Source organism: Pogona vitticeps, chromosome 2 (assembly GCF_051106095.1).
Source record: "Pogona vitticeps strain Pit_001003342236 chromosome 2, PviZW2.1, whole genome shotgun sequence".
NCBI lineage: Eukaryota > Metazoa > Chordata > Lepidosauria > Squamata > Agamidae > Pogona > Pogona vitticeps.
In genome coordinates this window covers 102,954,456-102,971,244 of record NC_135784.1, presented here as the reverse complement: position 1 = coordinate 102,971,244, position 16,789 = coordinate 102,954,456, and the positions used below count along the sequence as shown (strand labels likewise).

The 16,789-nt window shown below is 38.4% G+C and overlaps 1 protein-coding gene across 2 annotated transcripts in view; it reads right to left on the bottom strand.

Moving 5' to 3' along the window:
- Positions 1 to 16,789, bottom strand: part of FSTL4 (follistatin like 4) — a 573,664-nt gene that overhangs the window by 381,223 nt on the left and 175,652 nt on the right. For both annotated transcript variants that reach the window (XM_072990161.2, XM_072990162.2), the window contains exon 4: positions 12,196 to 12,444. In XM_072990161.2, the coding sequence (XP_072846262.2) occupies positions 12,196 to 12,444 (249 nt within the window). The remainder of the gene's footprint in view (positions 1 to 12,195; positions 12,445 to 16,789) is intronic.

Here is a 16,789-nt window from a genome sequence, read left to right as displayed (position 1 = left end):
TGCTGACCAGGTGTTTTTGTCGAAGAACACCTGGGGACCCAAGATTGGGAACCACTGGCCTAGAGCAACCCAAACCAAGTCTATCATGTATAGAAGTAGTCCCCAACCTTGGGCTTCCAGATGTTCTTGGACTACAACTCCCAGAAGCCTTCACCACCATCCCTGCTGGCCAGGATTTCTGGGAACTGAAGTCCAAGAACATCTGGAGGCCCAAGGTTGGGGACCACTGATGTATAGACTGGAATTGGAACTTGGAAAGTTACTTTCTTGGAGCTGCAATTGGCAGCCCAGCCAACCTTAGGAGGTGTCGTTCCTCCAAGGGATTTTGTCTAAGCTTTCCTTCCTGCTGACAGGTCAGAGGCAGTGGCACTTGATGTTTAATCCCAGTGAGCAGATGACTAACTAGAGAGCTTTAGATAGGATTCAGTTGGGCATACGAGTGGAACCTGTAAGAGAGTTTGACTAACTTTGTTATGACCATAAGAATCTGTTTAACTATCACTGTTTCAACTACCAGTTGTGAAAAAATGTAACATGAGCACCATAAATTTCAGGTAATATAAGCAAGTACTACCTTAAAAAATATAAAATAACAATCTTATCATTCCAAACATTTCTATCTTCAACGGATATTTATGGAAAGGGATGCGAATTTGCAGCCAACATGGATGAGAAAACAAACATGAAAGAGACCTTTATTTTAATTTTTGGGTTCTTTTTAAATTATTATTATGCATTTTTTTAATTTTGCCTCCCCCCTCAGGGTATATTTGGGAGGAGTCCCACTAGACTGCTTTACCCCTTCTTTTTTTGAAGTAGTTTTAAAAGGTTCGCTATGAGTTTTACATTGTTTCTTTGCTGACTGCCTTGCCTCTGCTTTTTAGTACTATTTTAAATGTTCTTTAGGGATTTTAGACAGAAAACTAATGGGACAGGAGGAAAATGAAACAAGAGAACCTAAAAGAGCAGGTACCTTTCATGTTTAATGAAAAGCTCATTACCCAAAAGATCTGAAAATGAATGAGGCACACACACCCCACATATACACAAAGAACCCACAAGTCTAATCCAGAAGTTTTTTTTCTCTTCACATCACTAATTTGATAGGAAGCTTCATTAGCTTTTCCCCCCAACATGCCTCCTTCTGGTATTGGCAACAGTATCACAGCATGTCATAATGACCTTTGATTCAAGTTCCTTTTCTACCAGTAGTGTTGCTATTACAAGGGGTGACAGTTTCAAACAAAATGTTAAAAATGCATGCTAGAATCAAATCAGTTGCTTTTGTTCTTTTGCCATTCATCTTTTTTTGAGTCTAATTTCTGTGAGGCATGTCTCTGTGGGACTGGGAGCTGTTTTCATTATCTTTCATTTAAAGTGTTTTGTTTTGTTCCAAATTTTACTTGAGTTCATTATCTGGTTGTATTTCTCAATAATCCTGAATCAATAAATAATACACACAACTAGAGGTAGCACAATGGAGGTTATTGAGGCAAAGGTGCAAGTCATTTTTTTAAGATTATGATGGAAATTCTAGGTATGTTTGTGTGGACAGAATCCAGGCATAAGAACATAAGAAAAAAAACCTGCTGGATCACATCCATTTTTTACCTCATCCAAACCTTGTACTTCATGCAAAACAACCTACCTCAATTTGCATGAAATGCATGAATTTTTTATGCACAACACGGAGGTTCTGTTTTGTTTTGTTTGCTTGCTGCTTGTTGTTTTTGCTGTTTTCTTTTGGTTAATGCCAAATGACTTCCAGGATCCAGACCTTGCACCGCTTGTAAATCTATAGCAGGTACCCTCCCTCTTGTCCTTCAGGAAATAGATTTAAAAAGTGCTTTTTGAGGAGACCTTTTAAGAATTTTCTCTCCCAATGACCCCCCCCCCCCGTTATACTAGAATTTTCCTGTGGTGCCACCTCTGAGGAGTTCTCTTTTTTGTTATTGTTATTTTACTTTGTTTATTTTTATTTAATTTGTTCATTGACATGCTGGGTATCTGTTAATTGTTGTAAATTACACAGAGTCATGGGTTACTGCTAAATAGGTGGTATATAAGTGCAATAGATAAATAAATCATAATAATAATGCTACTAACAATATAGTGCTGGTCTTCTCACACCTGTGCAGGAGCAAAAAAATAATAATCTTGCAGCAGTTTCTTGCAGCAGTTGGCCATTTGTGCAGAGGGGTATCACAATATAACAAGGCACCTGTTTTCAACAAGGACAAGGACATTTATAAATGGCTGTTATATCTGTAGAAGGGATTGAGTGTCATTTCAGTTTCACCACAGGAAGCAAAATATTATCAAGGCTATAGATAGTTATAGTACTCATGGATTTCCATAAAATCCACCCCCTTGACTACTTTTCTTCATTGATACATTAAATGTTATCATGGCAGTTGTGCCATCTGTATAAAGTACTATGACAGTTGCAAATTCTTCTAATAAATCAGCACTATGTACAATAAAGAAACAGCTCCAAGCAGAGTATTGCAAAGCATCTTATTTGCAAATGATACTATGATTCCACTATAAAACATGAATCTGAAGACAAAATACATTTGAAGATAATAAAGGATAGAAGCAAGCAGAATGATTAAGAATTATATTTAATTAATAAATTACTTCAGCATTAGTTCTGAAATTGACCTGGTTCATTTGGAGGATTCTGCACATCTGGGCTGCCTTCTTTAATCAATGCTACAGCATAGATGCAGGTCTCAATTAATTCACCATATATGAATGCAATATATGTTGGTGGTTGTCACTGGATTTATTGAAATTATTCAGAAAGTCTAGATGACTGATGTTTATTTTCTAAATCCTCTCATCATTCTGTACCTCTACAGCCTCTCACCACATTCCATCTGTAAGCCTCTCTGTTTAGTGTTGTGTTTTATAAAATAAGGAAACCCTGAATCAATAAGAATATTAAAATAAATATTCTCTTAGACATCCTGTGTCTCATAATCAGATGAAGATAGCATATCATTCTATAGGAAAGCATTTCTTGAGCTGTCCTTTAGGGAAGCCCATATAACCTGATAATTAGAAATGTGAATGTTGACTTCAGCTAATGGTGAGGGGAGACATTATGTTCCACAGATCCAATCTATAATTAAATTTTCAATTGGCCATGCTTTTACTGCCAGACACAGAACCTTTTCAAGGAAGAGTAAAATTATATCCAACCAATGATGTTCTTGTCCTCAGAAACCAAAAGGAACTCACACTCTTCCACTAACGGGAAGGATGATGTGAACCACAATTTAGTGCACAAGGTTTTTTTAAAAATAAATAAATAAATAAAACTGATTTTTTCACCAAAAATAATATTTAGATATTTTTTAATTGAATGAGAAGGCAAAACATTACAGTGAACCCTTGACTTACGGAATTAATCCGTACTGGAACGATGGCTGCAAGTTGAAAAGTCTGTAGGCCGAGGCTCCATTGACCTACAATGCATTGAAAACCGATTAATCTGTAACTGGCCATTTTTGTTCCTTTTTTCCCCCGGTCTGTAGGCTGATTCTCCGGCTGCAAGTTAAACCTAAATTTTGCTGCCAGAGAAGTCTGTAACTCAAAAAGTCTCTAAGTGGAGCCATTTATAAGTCGAGGGTCCACTGTAATCTGAAACTGATGTCAAACAATGACTTGATTTTCTGATGTAGATAAAGTTAATTTGTGTAGGGCAAAATCAGAGTCTCACAAGAATATAATGAAGTAGATCACTGCAGATGGTGACAGCAGCCACAAAATTAAAAGATGCCTGCTTCTTGGGAGGAAAGCGATGGCAATCCTAGACAGCATCTTAAAAAGCAGAGACCCTGCTTTTGGGAAGATCCTAATGTTGGGAAAGTGTGAATACAAGAGGAAAAGGGAACAACAGAGGATGAGATGGCTGGACAATATCACATAAGCTATCAACATGAATTTGACCAAACTCCGGGAAGCAGTGGAAGACAGGAGGGCCTGGGGTGTTCTGGTCCACGAGGTCATGAAGAGTCAGACATGACTTAACGACTAAACAACAGCTATTTCAATTATGATACATAATGAGAAAGATGGTTCTTTTTTTTAAAAAAAATCAAATATTGAATCATTGTATAGTTACCTCCTATCTTAACTACTGCAACTGTCTTCTCTGTTCAATTCATCACATCTCATTTTTATTGCATCTCTCTTCAGAATTGTGCTGCTCAGTTTGTTTACTTCTCATGTAACTCAATCCCTGTACTATCGGTCCACTTGTCCCTTTACTGGTTTTCCACTCCATTCCATATGCCGCACAAATGCATTCAGTGGTCAAAATGTTCCTAGGAAAACCATGCACAGAAGAAGCATGACTGCTCTAGTGGTTTTCCCTTTTTCCCTTGTCCTTTATTATGCAGCCAGAAATGTGACTGAGTGTGCCATTGTTTATGCTATCAGTTTCTGAGCAGAAATTTGACAAACAGCCACCCAGAGACCTCTGGGTAGAGTGGGCGGCATATAAATTCAATAAATAAATAAATAAATAAATAAACATGGAAAATTCCTTTCACCACTGTCCGTGCTATAGTTATACAAGGAAACAGGACTTTGGCCATTATCTTCCAGTCTCTCAAGGCAGTTCTCCCATGTTTTTCTCCAAAGACAGGTATCCAAAATATATCAGGTATCTTCCAATCCTCAGCTATCCAGACCTGTCTTAAACTCCTTTCCTATATCGAAGCAATGTTTTTCCACAGCACAGAAAAGTGAAAATAGATATAAAGAAAAGAATAGGAAATTAAGTAATGAGACTTGGGGGTGGTAGAAGGAAATAATGTATATATGGTAATAATAGCAGCTATATTGCCAGGCTGGTCAGAGAGCATCATTCACCAGTTTTTATATAGTTAAAGGAACCATTTGCCAGCCTATTTTAAAGAAATAGTACAGAGAATCTTTAGAAAAGCTATGCCTATGGATATATTCTTCAGACTTTTTATTTTTCCAGAGAAGAAATCTCAGTTTTTTTTGTGGGATCTTTATGTTTTGATTGTTCAAAGAGGAATAAGTGAGCATTGCGTATGACAGAAAGTGTAACAATGGATATATTATATATGTGTATAAATATGCAAAAGCCATGGGCTGTGCTCTTAACACATAGTCAGAGCACACTTACAAGTCCACTGATTTCCATTGACTTTCAACTCATGTAACTGAGCATGCGGTTATACTAAGAGATGAGTGACGGTGTGTAATCACATTAAAACAGCAGAAAACAATATTTCCTTAACATTTATTGCAGTGATGTTGGAAAATAAAATAGCATAAATGCTGCTTTTTCAATCAAATGGCATGCTTGTGAGTGGATGAGAGGATCAAAATCTGTATTTTGTATCACATTTCTTTCAGAAATTATAACATTTCAAACAGACATTTGTGAACTTTAGATAATTTGATTTGACTATTTTGCCTGTCTTTCTTCTGCCTCAACAAACCCATTGTCTTTCAATCATTTTGACAATTTCAGCAAAGAAATATCAAAACTACAATGAGTGGGGTTTGATTATAGGAGTAAATTCTGCATAGCCACTTCCTTGCCATGGCACATATATAATGCGATTCTATTTATTGAAGCTATTATCCAAATACTAAAAGCATTAACTGAACATTCTAGTCTCAGTTATCACTATATTTTATAGTTCAGGATCATAAGGATATTAGAACTTTCTTCACACATCAGCTCAAAATGTCTTATGATGTATGCACTTTAATTTGCACAAACCAACCCTATTTTAATGTGCATGTACTGAATGGCAACAGGACACAGTTGCCAGTGTTTCTTGTCAAGCCCTGAATACAGACAGCTTTTAGGTTCTCACTAATGCGTATGTGAATTGTATTAACTGAATGAATGAAATCCCACTCACAAACTTCTACTCAGTATCAGCAGAAGATGATGGAAAGGTGAGAAAAGCCTGGAAGCAGGGAAAACTGCATAACAATAGCCAAGAAGATATATCCTAGTTTTGTAATAACTTAATAGGTGCAGCTATTGTTCCTTCACCATCAAAGTGGTATCAATGTTCTTGATTATTTGTTATGTGTGCAAGAGGCACAAAGCTTTTTGCTTGGGTATTGGGTAACTATATCAAAACAGGAATTTAATCTGTATTGTCATTCACATGTTGCTTCACACCTGCACTTTGGAAAGTGAAAAACAATGCTGAAACTTCCTTATCTCCTGCAGGCTACCAGAAATGACAGGCTTGTTTAAGTGTGGTGGGCTATAAAATGTCAAAAAGAGTAGGTGTGCTAGTTTACAGCAGTGAAAACAACACAATGTCATATAGATCCTAGTCCAATTTACTTTGTTTAAACTTCTGTGCCCGGAACTCCACTGATGTAGTTGGATCAGCTGGAATCCTCAAAAACCTATACAGCTAAAATGTTTTAACTTTTTTTATCTGCCTTTCTCCATAAAAGGATTAAAGGCAGCTTTCAGCCCTTTTAAGATGTCATGAGACTATCTGTTGTTCAGGTAAAGAAAACATACTCTTTCTCCAGTCAATATTAGGCACGACTGAATGTCATTTTTAACTAAACTTAATCTTATCCAAAACACCAAGAAGCATTTTTTCCCTGAAAGGGAGACATAAACATAATTAGAGGAAAAGACTGTAATAGTTCTTAACTTTGGTTAGACTGTGACCCAGCCATACAAATACTTTGGAAAAATATTCCAGTGCAAATGCACAGAAATTTTGGCATGGCTGAAGATGATTTGTGCAAACTCGTAAATTTATTGTTAGCCTTTTTGGAGAGGATTTTAATGAGAGAGCATTTAGAAAAGAAATGGCCTCTCTAAGGCAGCACCATGAGCACTGTAGCCGGTCCAGTTCCCTGACCTGCAGCTCCACAGAATGGGAAGGTTTTTAAAAAAAGAAAAATAAAGAAAAATGAATATAATTGCAAGCTGAAACCATGCATAACTGAGGACTGCTCTGTTAGGGATCACTTCAGTATGTCATTATATCCTTTCTTCTTAAAAGTAGTACAAGACTATTCTCCTACTGTATTCATTATTTATTATGCGCATTTGAATTAAAATGTTCTATGCCTCTTGTATAAACTGAAATGAACAGCTTATTTCATTTTTGCTAGTTTTGCTACCAAGAAAAAGGAATGTATTGTTGTCCTTTTTTATCATTTTTTACCAGTTTTCCATATTGCAAAAAGGTTTCTCTAAGGCACAAAAGTGCTTGCATCACTACAATACAGAAATGTAGTGAAATTCTAACCACCGATCAGCTTCTGACATTTCAGACTTCTTTGACCAGAAATGCTAACTTACTCCTTTCAGACACAGCTTTATGATTTGTACAGAAACCTAGTCAAGTATGACATTGTATCATTAGGTACAATGTCAGCACATAATCAGTGATGTGAAAGTCAAGACACTTGGGAGACATGGTAAATTGTTCTGCTAACCCAGTCGTGGTTGTTAGACACTCAGCTCTCTTGGTGAAAATTCTGTGTACAATACACTAATTACTCTCGGTGCTTTTGTCTTGAACTTTTCAGCCTCGATTCTCATGCTGACAGAACAGGGGGCCGTATTGTAATAAGGTTCTAACAAATTAAACAGGATGTTTTACAAGGTAAGGGATATGTTTATGGCTCTGAAAAACACAACCTTTTGCAACTGTTGTACACAGAAGTATAATTTAAAGTATTTCATCCAACACACGAAAATGTTGTGCTAAAGAGGGAGGGGACCCAGTTCAGTAGCACCAGGTCCGAGTAGAGAAAGACTCAAGTTGAATCCCTGGGATCTCCAAGGTTCCTTTAATCTGAAGAAACATTCTTTCCTTAAACAGCTTGAAAAACATACAAGTTCATGATCATTTACGAAAGAAGTCAAAGCCAAGAATGTATGAGTATCCGGAGAACAGAGAATTCTACTTGGCAGACATCCCTTTGTGTTAGCCTCAGCTGTTAGCATTGATTCCAGTGGAGAATGAAGAACTTAGTCAAACTCACATTGTCACAATGAACTAATAGAAAATTACTCTCATCTAGGTTTTTTACAATTGGATCAAGGCTAACACAAATATCTGTTGTTCTGGGCTTGAGGAAGCACAGCTGGCTATAAACAGCAAATTCTTAACCAGCTCCTGCTCCATCTGCAGTCATCAGAAATAATCCTGCCATGACAGCGATGGTAAGGCAGTGAAGAGGATTTGAAAAATTCATGAAAGATAAAGCTCTTCATGTCTGCTAATCATAATGGCTTTATATTAGCTCCAGTATCATAGATGGAAAGGGATCACTTGCATGATGCCAAACTAACGACATGGGTAACTAAAATGGAGGCATGGATCTGCACATAAATTGCATAGAATGATTTATACATATCCATTAAAATAATTGCTAAAATCTATATTTTGCAGATGGCAAACCAATTAATTCCTCATCCAACATATCCTGAAAAAGCTCTTAAATTCATTAGTCCCACTCCTTGACCAGTCAAAGCAGTTATCTAATTCCCTAAACTCTCATATGACCCTGGTGTTGCTACAAAATCAGTTAGTCCCATTCAGATCAATCATTACATCATTATTGGCCTTGGAAATAAAATTAAATTCAGCACAGATAGGAAGAGTGTACATCAAAATTCCCTGTAGTGGGATACAAATAATCCTTATCTGAGTTCCATAGCATGTGGTAATAAGTATGTGTGCAGCCTAACTGGACAGTTTCTATTCATTTAATTTTTATACCAAGGCTATGCAATTTTTAAAAATTAAATTTAAAAGAAAGCTAGATTTCTTCACCGATTGCTGCCTTGTCATGGCGAAGGGGCTTGAGGAATTCAGAGAAGCTATGGGCTATGCCGTGCAGGGACACCCAAGATGGACAGGTCATAGTGGAGAGTTCTGACTAAATGCGGTCCACCTGGAGCAGGAACTGGAAAGCCACTCCAGTATCTTTGCTAAAAAAAAACCCCCATGAACAGAAACAAAAGGCTAAAAGATATGATGCTTAATGCTACTGAGGAAGAGTGGAGGACAAATGGCAAAGGTTAATAGAGTTTTGTGAAGCGAACAAGCTGGTCATCACAAACACTCTTTTCCAACAACACAAGGATGTGAGACTGGCTGAGGGCTTGGGAAGTTCAATGCTGGCTTGTTGTGGGGTTTTCTCGGGGGCTTTTGAGGACTCTTCCGAGGGCCTGTTTACAACTGGGACATCAATGGCCAGGGGAGCCCCTTTTAAAGCTGCGGACCTCGCCATGTCTAATGGGGAACTTTTTACTTGTCCCCATGTTGTGAAGAGACACAGTGCAAGCGTCACACTCCTTGTGGTTTGCATTATATTTCCCCTTCCTCTATGGTTACATCATGCTCTGCCTCTGACTGCTCGGTTTGGGGTCTCTGGCCCCATAGATTCGAACTCATTCCCAACAGCCTCTTTGGGAAAACAAGATCTGTGGCTAATATACTGTGGGACTGGTCCAATTGTGTGGGGGGAGATTTTTGTGTTTATTTTTTTGGTTATTTTATTTTATTTTTTTGGTTATAAGTTATATGCTATTTTAGTTTAGTTTGTTTTATTTTACTGCTTTATTATATTATTTGAGTCACATGTATATTTAATTACATTTATCTAAAGTGTTTAATTCAAATTTTTAAATTTTTAAATTTTTTAAATTTAAATTTTATTGTATTTGTTAAATTGATAATCCACTAACTGATAATTTGTTTAATTTGGCATGGATAATTTTCTAATTTGTATTAGTATTATACTAAATTCATTAATTTTGTTATTGTCATTTTATTGTATCACCCTAGTCTTATCCTTAATTTCTTTAATTCTCTTTTTCTGATATGGAGAGGAGGGCTTGCCACCCCAGTGATTACGGGTAGAAATATGGCGTTGGCACAGTGCCTACACATTACAGAAGAACAGTGAACAGATGTTTGAAGGCTGTTCACTGTTCTGGCACTGTGACCACCTGCCAGTCTTGAGGTAGTCAGATCAGCCGGCCCTCCACTCTAAAACTGGTGCTGCTAAATGCCAGGTCTGTGTCCAATAAATCCCAGATTATTCAAGATTTTATTCTGGAGGAGGATGCAGACCTGGCATGCATAACTGAGACCTGGATGGGCAGGGAAGGGGGTGTTCCCTTGACCCTTGCCTGTCTTCCTGGTTATGCAGTTCATTACCAGAGCAGACTGGAGGGACGGGGGGAGTAGCCATGGTTTATAGAAACACTCTAGAGGTTACTAGACGGTCTTCGGTGGTGAAGCCAGGTATGGAGGCCCTCCACGTGTTTGTTGGGGCCAGGGATGGTATTGGGATCTTGCTGGGTTACCCCGCAACCCAGCCACCTCCCTACCAGAGCTGGCAGACTTTGTCTCTGTGGCACTGTTGGAGTCCCCAAGGCTTTTGGTCTTGGGTGACTTCAACATCCTTGCAGAGGCAGGGGTTTCTCGTCCAGCTCTTGAGTTCTTGGAAACCATGGCTTCCTTGGACATGTCCCAACATGTTAACGATCCCACACATATGGGCAGCCATATGCTAGATCTGGTACTTTCCACCGAGCGGAGCGAGCATGGTCTGATGGTGACTGACCTGGTGTCAGTCCCCTTGTCATGGTCAGATCATCACCTAATAAAATGTAACCTCTCAGTGGCACTCCCTCCCTGCAGGGAGCAGGGGCCTATTTTGATGGTCCGTAGACACAATCGCTCCTAAATGCCCTCTCCATCGCAGAGCTCGGCCAGGGGACTGGTATAATCCGGAACTACAAGCTATGAAGCAAAATAGGAGATGGCTAGAGTACACTTGGAGAGAAAAACCGACAGATTATAATAAGAAAGCTCTTAGGACCACAACTAACCATTACCTGGCCAAGGTGAAGGCTGCTAGAAGATCTCACTTCACTGACCGGATAAGTGAAGCTTCAAATCAGCAGGCAGAACTTTTCCGTATAGTTCGCGATCTAACTGGAATTGGTCTGGGTGATGGGCCTCCCACTAATATCTCACCTGACCAATTTGCAGCATTTTTAAAATCTAAAGTGGAGGACATCTACCGGGATCTCTCTCCTTTTTTGAATACAGTGGATCGAGTTTTCAGGATGCTCTTAATATAAGCCGAACCCCAAAATAAGCCCCTGTTAAGTGAAACCCCATGCTCCACCATTTTGCTGAATTGTGCAGCAACCAGTCAAAGATGACATGAGTGTATTTGAATAAATGTAAATTGTTGTACATGAAAAAATAATATATACCCTGAAAATAAGTCCTAATGCATTCTGGAGTAAAAATTGATATAAGACCCTGTCTTATTTTCAGGGAAACACAGTATTTGCCCCTCCAATCTTACTTGCCATTGTTTCAACCTGCCTCAGCATCCAGGCACACAGGGAGATGGAAGTCTGGCAAAACATTGCACCTCTCCCACTGCTACATGTGAAGAAGCTACACACCAGAGTTTCCATTCCTACTGCTTTTGTAGTAGTCCTTTTCTGACCCAAGTTCTCCTTTAGAATATTTTTATCAGCACGTTTGGCCCTTTCTGTGCATTGTTACCATTGCCTCTGTCCTTGTTCACACATCAGCCAGCTCTTGGTCTATACGGTATGACAATTTGATCAATGTTCTTTCCCTTTGCCTCTAGATACTCATGCATGGGGTAGGTAGGGAATGCTGTAAGAGTTCAGAAGCTTACAACATTATATTAAAAAGGATCTGGTTAGAAGTTTTGTGTCTTCAGAGACAAATCAATCATACTTCTCTATTTATACAGTACAGTAGTAAGTACAATGCTCACACTACTGAGTGCTCTTTTCCAAAGAGCAAGTTTATCCAAATACTCACCTAACTACATAGTTTAACTAGCATAAAATTTCCTACACACCAAAGCAGGCTTAGTATGCCATGGATTAGAGTCAGACAAACTCATAAGCACTGGGTTCTTTGAAACTTAAATTACTCTAAGCACAACCTAATGTATGCAAATAAGTCAACTAGGTATTAGTTCATATGATTATTGCTTTTTAAAGAAGAGTTAGACACTTAATCCTATCACAGATCACATATAACCCCTGAGAAGTTTGGAATTAAAACACAGTGCATGATCCAACAAGACAAAGTAGACGATGTAGATTTTCTAGATTTATCAGTGAGGAATCCCTACCTTTGAAGAAGCAATCTTTGCTGTGAATAATGTAGATTTTCTTCCGTTGCAAGCATGAAGCTCGGTGGAGTTCACAATGATTTTCATAGAATTTACCATCAGATCCACATACTGGTATGTAACTGGGCTTGCAGTCCTCTATGCATCTACATTCAGGCTTATCAGTCTCCTTGTTCACAATACACTTACTTCCCCGGCCACAATACTTCTGTTCACATGATGCATGGAGGCCATCTTGCCCATAAAGCACTGGAAGACATAATAAAAAAAACTTTCTGTGTTAAGGACTGCAAGGTGATTAGCAACAGATAACGTTCCTTTTGTTGTGATATACTTTTATACCCAAGATACTTTTGCAAGGCTACATCAGACAGATGTAATTTTTTAAAAAATAAAATAAAATACAGCACTACAGCTTTCATAGATCATAATCCACTTCTTCAGATATAGGAAGCACAGAGACACATCCCCTGTATTCACTCCATGTTGCTGAGAGTCATGTCCAGGTGATGATGCAAATAAGAGACAAAAGTGAGAGTGATTCATTAACACAAGAATGGGAATACCAAGGTGTTGTTTGGCAGATCCTAGCAAAGATGAACTACATGACAGATCAAGATGGTAGCGACAGGAATGCTAAGAATTGTTTATGGAGCAGAGACCAACATTGGTCAAACATTTTATGCCCACAATGTATTACAGAAAGCTGGGTTATTCAGATATGCAGCACACAAAGAAGCCTCAATCTCTTGAAGTAGTATTATTAACCCATTAACTAAACTGTTTGTTTCAAAAACAGTGGGTTTTAGAGAATGAAATGTGGGCCGATGCTATTAATGCCAAGTAACACATTTTTTTTTGTTCTCACCTGGAAGAATGAAATGAACAAAGATTTGCATCCCCAACTCAGTTGCCTCTCCACTTGCCTGATACTTCTTTGACTTCAAAGTTAATTTCCCCACACTTCTCTGGTGTTTTCCTGTGCCAAGTAGACTCAATTTTGTTGACAAAAGCACACCAGGAACCTGGCTCCTTTTTGTCACCCTGCTCCTGTATATTGAAATAAAGCTGTCTAACATCACCAGTGTTTAAAATAGAAGCTGATGAAGTTTTCAGGCCGCAGCACTGGCATATTTACCAGAGGCTACATTTCACTGCCCTTCGTTCTTGGACTTTCTTCTGAAGAAGCATATGTAGGATGGTATGGCAGATGGCTACACTGTGTGAAAAATGGCAACCAGAGTGAAATAATTACAGTATATTGACCGTGTAATTTTAATGAGCTTGCCTTTGTAGTCCCAAAAATTTCAATGGAACAGAAAATTCTTTTTTTTTTTTTTTTTTTTGGAGGGGAGAAATGTTCTCAACTGGATGAAATTGCACTGAAAAAATCGAGAGGATTGCATTTAAATAATTAATGTAGTAAGTACTAATTATGAGGCACTTCACTGACAATAGGTTTACTCGGAAATCCCTTCAAAGGAGCAGCATGGGGGAGTATTGCTAAATGACTAGACTGAAGTTTAGACTAGATCCAGAAAGTAGTATCCAGAAAACTGAAGGTGGGATGAAGACCCCATTACTGTCCATGGCATATACACTGATTTCTTTTGCACCCCCTCCTAGATTAAAAACAGCAAACCATGGGTAGATTTTTAAAGAATGGCTGAAAATGCCTGCAAAACCTGGAAAGCGAACATAGGCTAGTGATATCACACATGCCAATTCAATTCCTACACCCCAGGAAAGCCACTGCTCATAAACAGGACAAGCAACGTATTAGATGGACCAGTTGCCTGTCAGTGTAAAGCAGCCTGCATCACAGCATCTTCATCTTAGCATACCAAGTACTCTAAAAATAAATTTTGATGGATTGATGGCAGTTGGGGAAGTGATTGCCTTTCCCTTACTCTACTTCATGTGTTTTTGGCAGTTTATATGAAAATACCATATTTCCCTAGGCAAGAAATGTGTAATATTTCAGAAGGTGCAGGGACTAAAGCATATACAGAAGACTTGAATAACTATTATTCAGTCAAGGACACAGTACTTCCCAGTTCCCATAGACACTTTTAATATTCTTCCTCTTGGGGAGAAAACTAGCAAAAAAGCACTGAATATACTTCAACATGTCCCAAAGCACTGGAATTGAAGAACCTCAGCAAAACTATCTATTGTGATTAGAAGCTGAACTGCCCATCATGAAATCACAGCTCCTTTTCCTCCCATCTCTCCCCTACCTTGGAGATTTCTTTATAGACAGAGCAGGGGAGAAATACATTATTATTATGTTTTTGGAAGCATGCTGCTTGGCCTCTCTCAGATTTCAACTGCGACAAAATCTTCAAGAATGTTCAGGCTTTGGTTTGATCCATTTTGGAGGAGGCTTACATCCATTCATACAACTCCTGATTCTAACCAAATACATCTCATTCAGTTCAAGATATGGGATTTTTCAAAATCCAGAGCAAATTATTAGTATCGACTGTTGGAGTTTTAACAACCTCACATGTTGCCTGTGGCTTGAGTGACTGGGAGGTACTTTTCTGATCTTGGTTGACTCTCAGTCTACCCAGCTGAACCAATCATTCCTTCCAGCCTCTGAATTCAAAGAGCACCCTGTTTGCGGTTGATCTGTTCACAACTAAGTAATAAAATATTTTTATATTTCTCCTACCAGTGTCTCAGAGTGAGTTATTGAGAGTGTAAATGCCAGTTAATGAGAAAGGGGTGGACTATCTGGGGAACTTGAAACTATTTTCTTCTGTGAGTCTCTTTATTTCTATTGCGAAGAATTTGACTAAAAATTCGAAACTCTGCAACATGTACTGAGCAGGAAGAAGACCATGTGGCACTGGAAGTACTATACATTTTACTCCTTAATAACAAGGTACCTGATATTTCAAATAATTCATGCCTTACAGCTACTAGTAACAATATACTATACTGAAAAGGATTTCACAAATAAGGTTGGTTACAGAAACTAATAATTAGTGTTATACTCAGTTATCCCAGTTTCTCAAAATTTGGAGCTTACTGTGCAACATTAATTGTTGTAAGTGCAGTGCAGATGATTACAAAAGGATATTGCAAAAGGAATAATCAAAACAGAAAGGCTGATATGCATTTTCCTTCAGGCTTTAATCCTGCCATTGTTGCTGCTGCTTTATTATTTCCCCTCATTATTCCTATACAGCACAAAATGCTTCAGTGTAGAAGATACGTAGGAATGCCAAACACCATGCAGCTTAACAGAGCTAAATAGGAAACTGAAGTACCATTTAGCAAATTTCTCCATTAAAAAAATGAAAATAAAATCCTGCTTTTCCTACAGCTATAGTTAAACTGTAGTTTTCATCACTGTAGGTTCAAAGGAAAGAAATCTGTTATTGGAGGATTAACGGCTTCACTCAATATCTTGTTAAAATTCCACCAACCTTGGCAAGCAGAGAAATATTGACATTTTTTCTTGAATCATAATAAGCTAGAAGGTCAAAGTTTTTCTAAGTGCCATAAAAATTACAATCCCTGAGTGGCATATCAGAACATCCTTTATTCGTTTTACTAATTGTTCAATGTTCTTCTGCAGCAATATCCATGGGAACACTAATAGTGCATGGCCCGACCATCAAGGTCACTTACAATTCTAGTGTACATTATAGTGTACAATGCCAGAATACATCTTTCCATGATGCTATAACCAAGAAAGGAAAAGGGTCCAAATATCACCATCTGATTTGTTTCTTTGGGAAATGATACTGTGGAACTTTCTTCTGGAGATTGAAGCAGGACAAAGTAGATTCAGTTTCCTAACCACCCCACGAGCCCGGACTCTTGACACTCTGAAAAGGATGTATTTTTAAAATGAAAATGTCTGTTATATTCTCTAGAGCGCCCCCCCCCCCCAATCTTGGTCCACTTGTGGCCTTCTTCTCTAGCCTCTCTTCGTCCCAGGTGTGTGTCTTTCCGAAACAGGAAAGACTTGTTTTCACTTCTATTTTTTTTTGGGGGGGGGAGAACCTTTGTGGGACTAAAACAGAGAGTAAAAGAATAGGGGAAATGGCCCCATTCCTACTTAGAAGGCACAAAAAGACTCTTTTAAAAATAAGAAACTCCCAGGGGAATACAGAGGGTATGCTGACACCAAACCATTGAAGCTATCCACCGCTATTTCAAAGAGTTGCTTGTTTTTATGTGACATCGGGTTGCCTTCAACTTGTGACAACTCAATGAATGAGCAGTCTCCAAAATATCCTGGCCTCAACAACCCTGTTCAGCTGTTGTAGATGTTGGAGTCAGTCCATCTCACATTGGGTCTTCCTTTTCTCCTGCCACCTTCCACTTTTCCTAGCATTATTGTCTTTCTCAGATAATCGTGCCTTCTCATGATGTGCCCAAAGTAGGGCAGACTCAGTTTCAACTTTTTTTTTCTGCCTCCAGAGATAGTTCAAACTTGCTTCAATCTTGTCTATCTGGCAGTACAGGATATCCGCAAAGCTCTTTTCCAGCACCACATTTCAAACAAATCAATTTTTCCCCTGTCTGCTTTCTTAACTGTCAAGCTTTCACCACCCATACTTGGTGAATAAAAAGG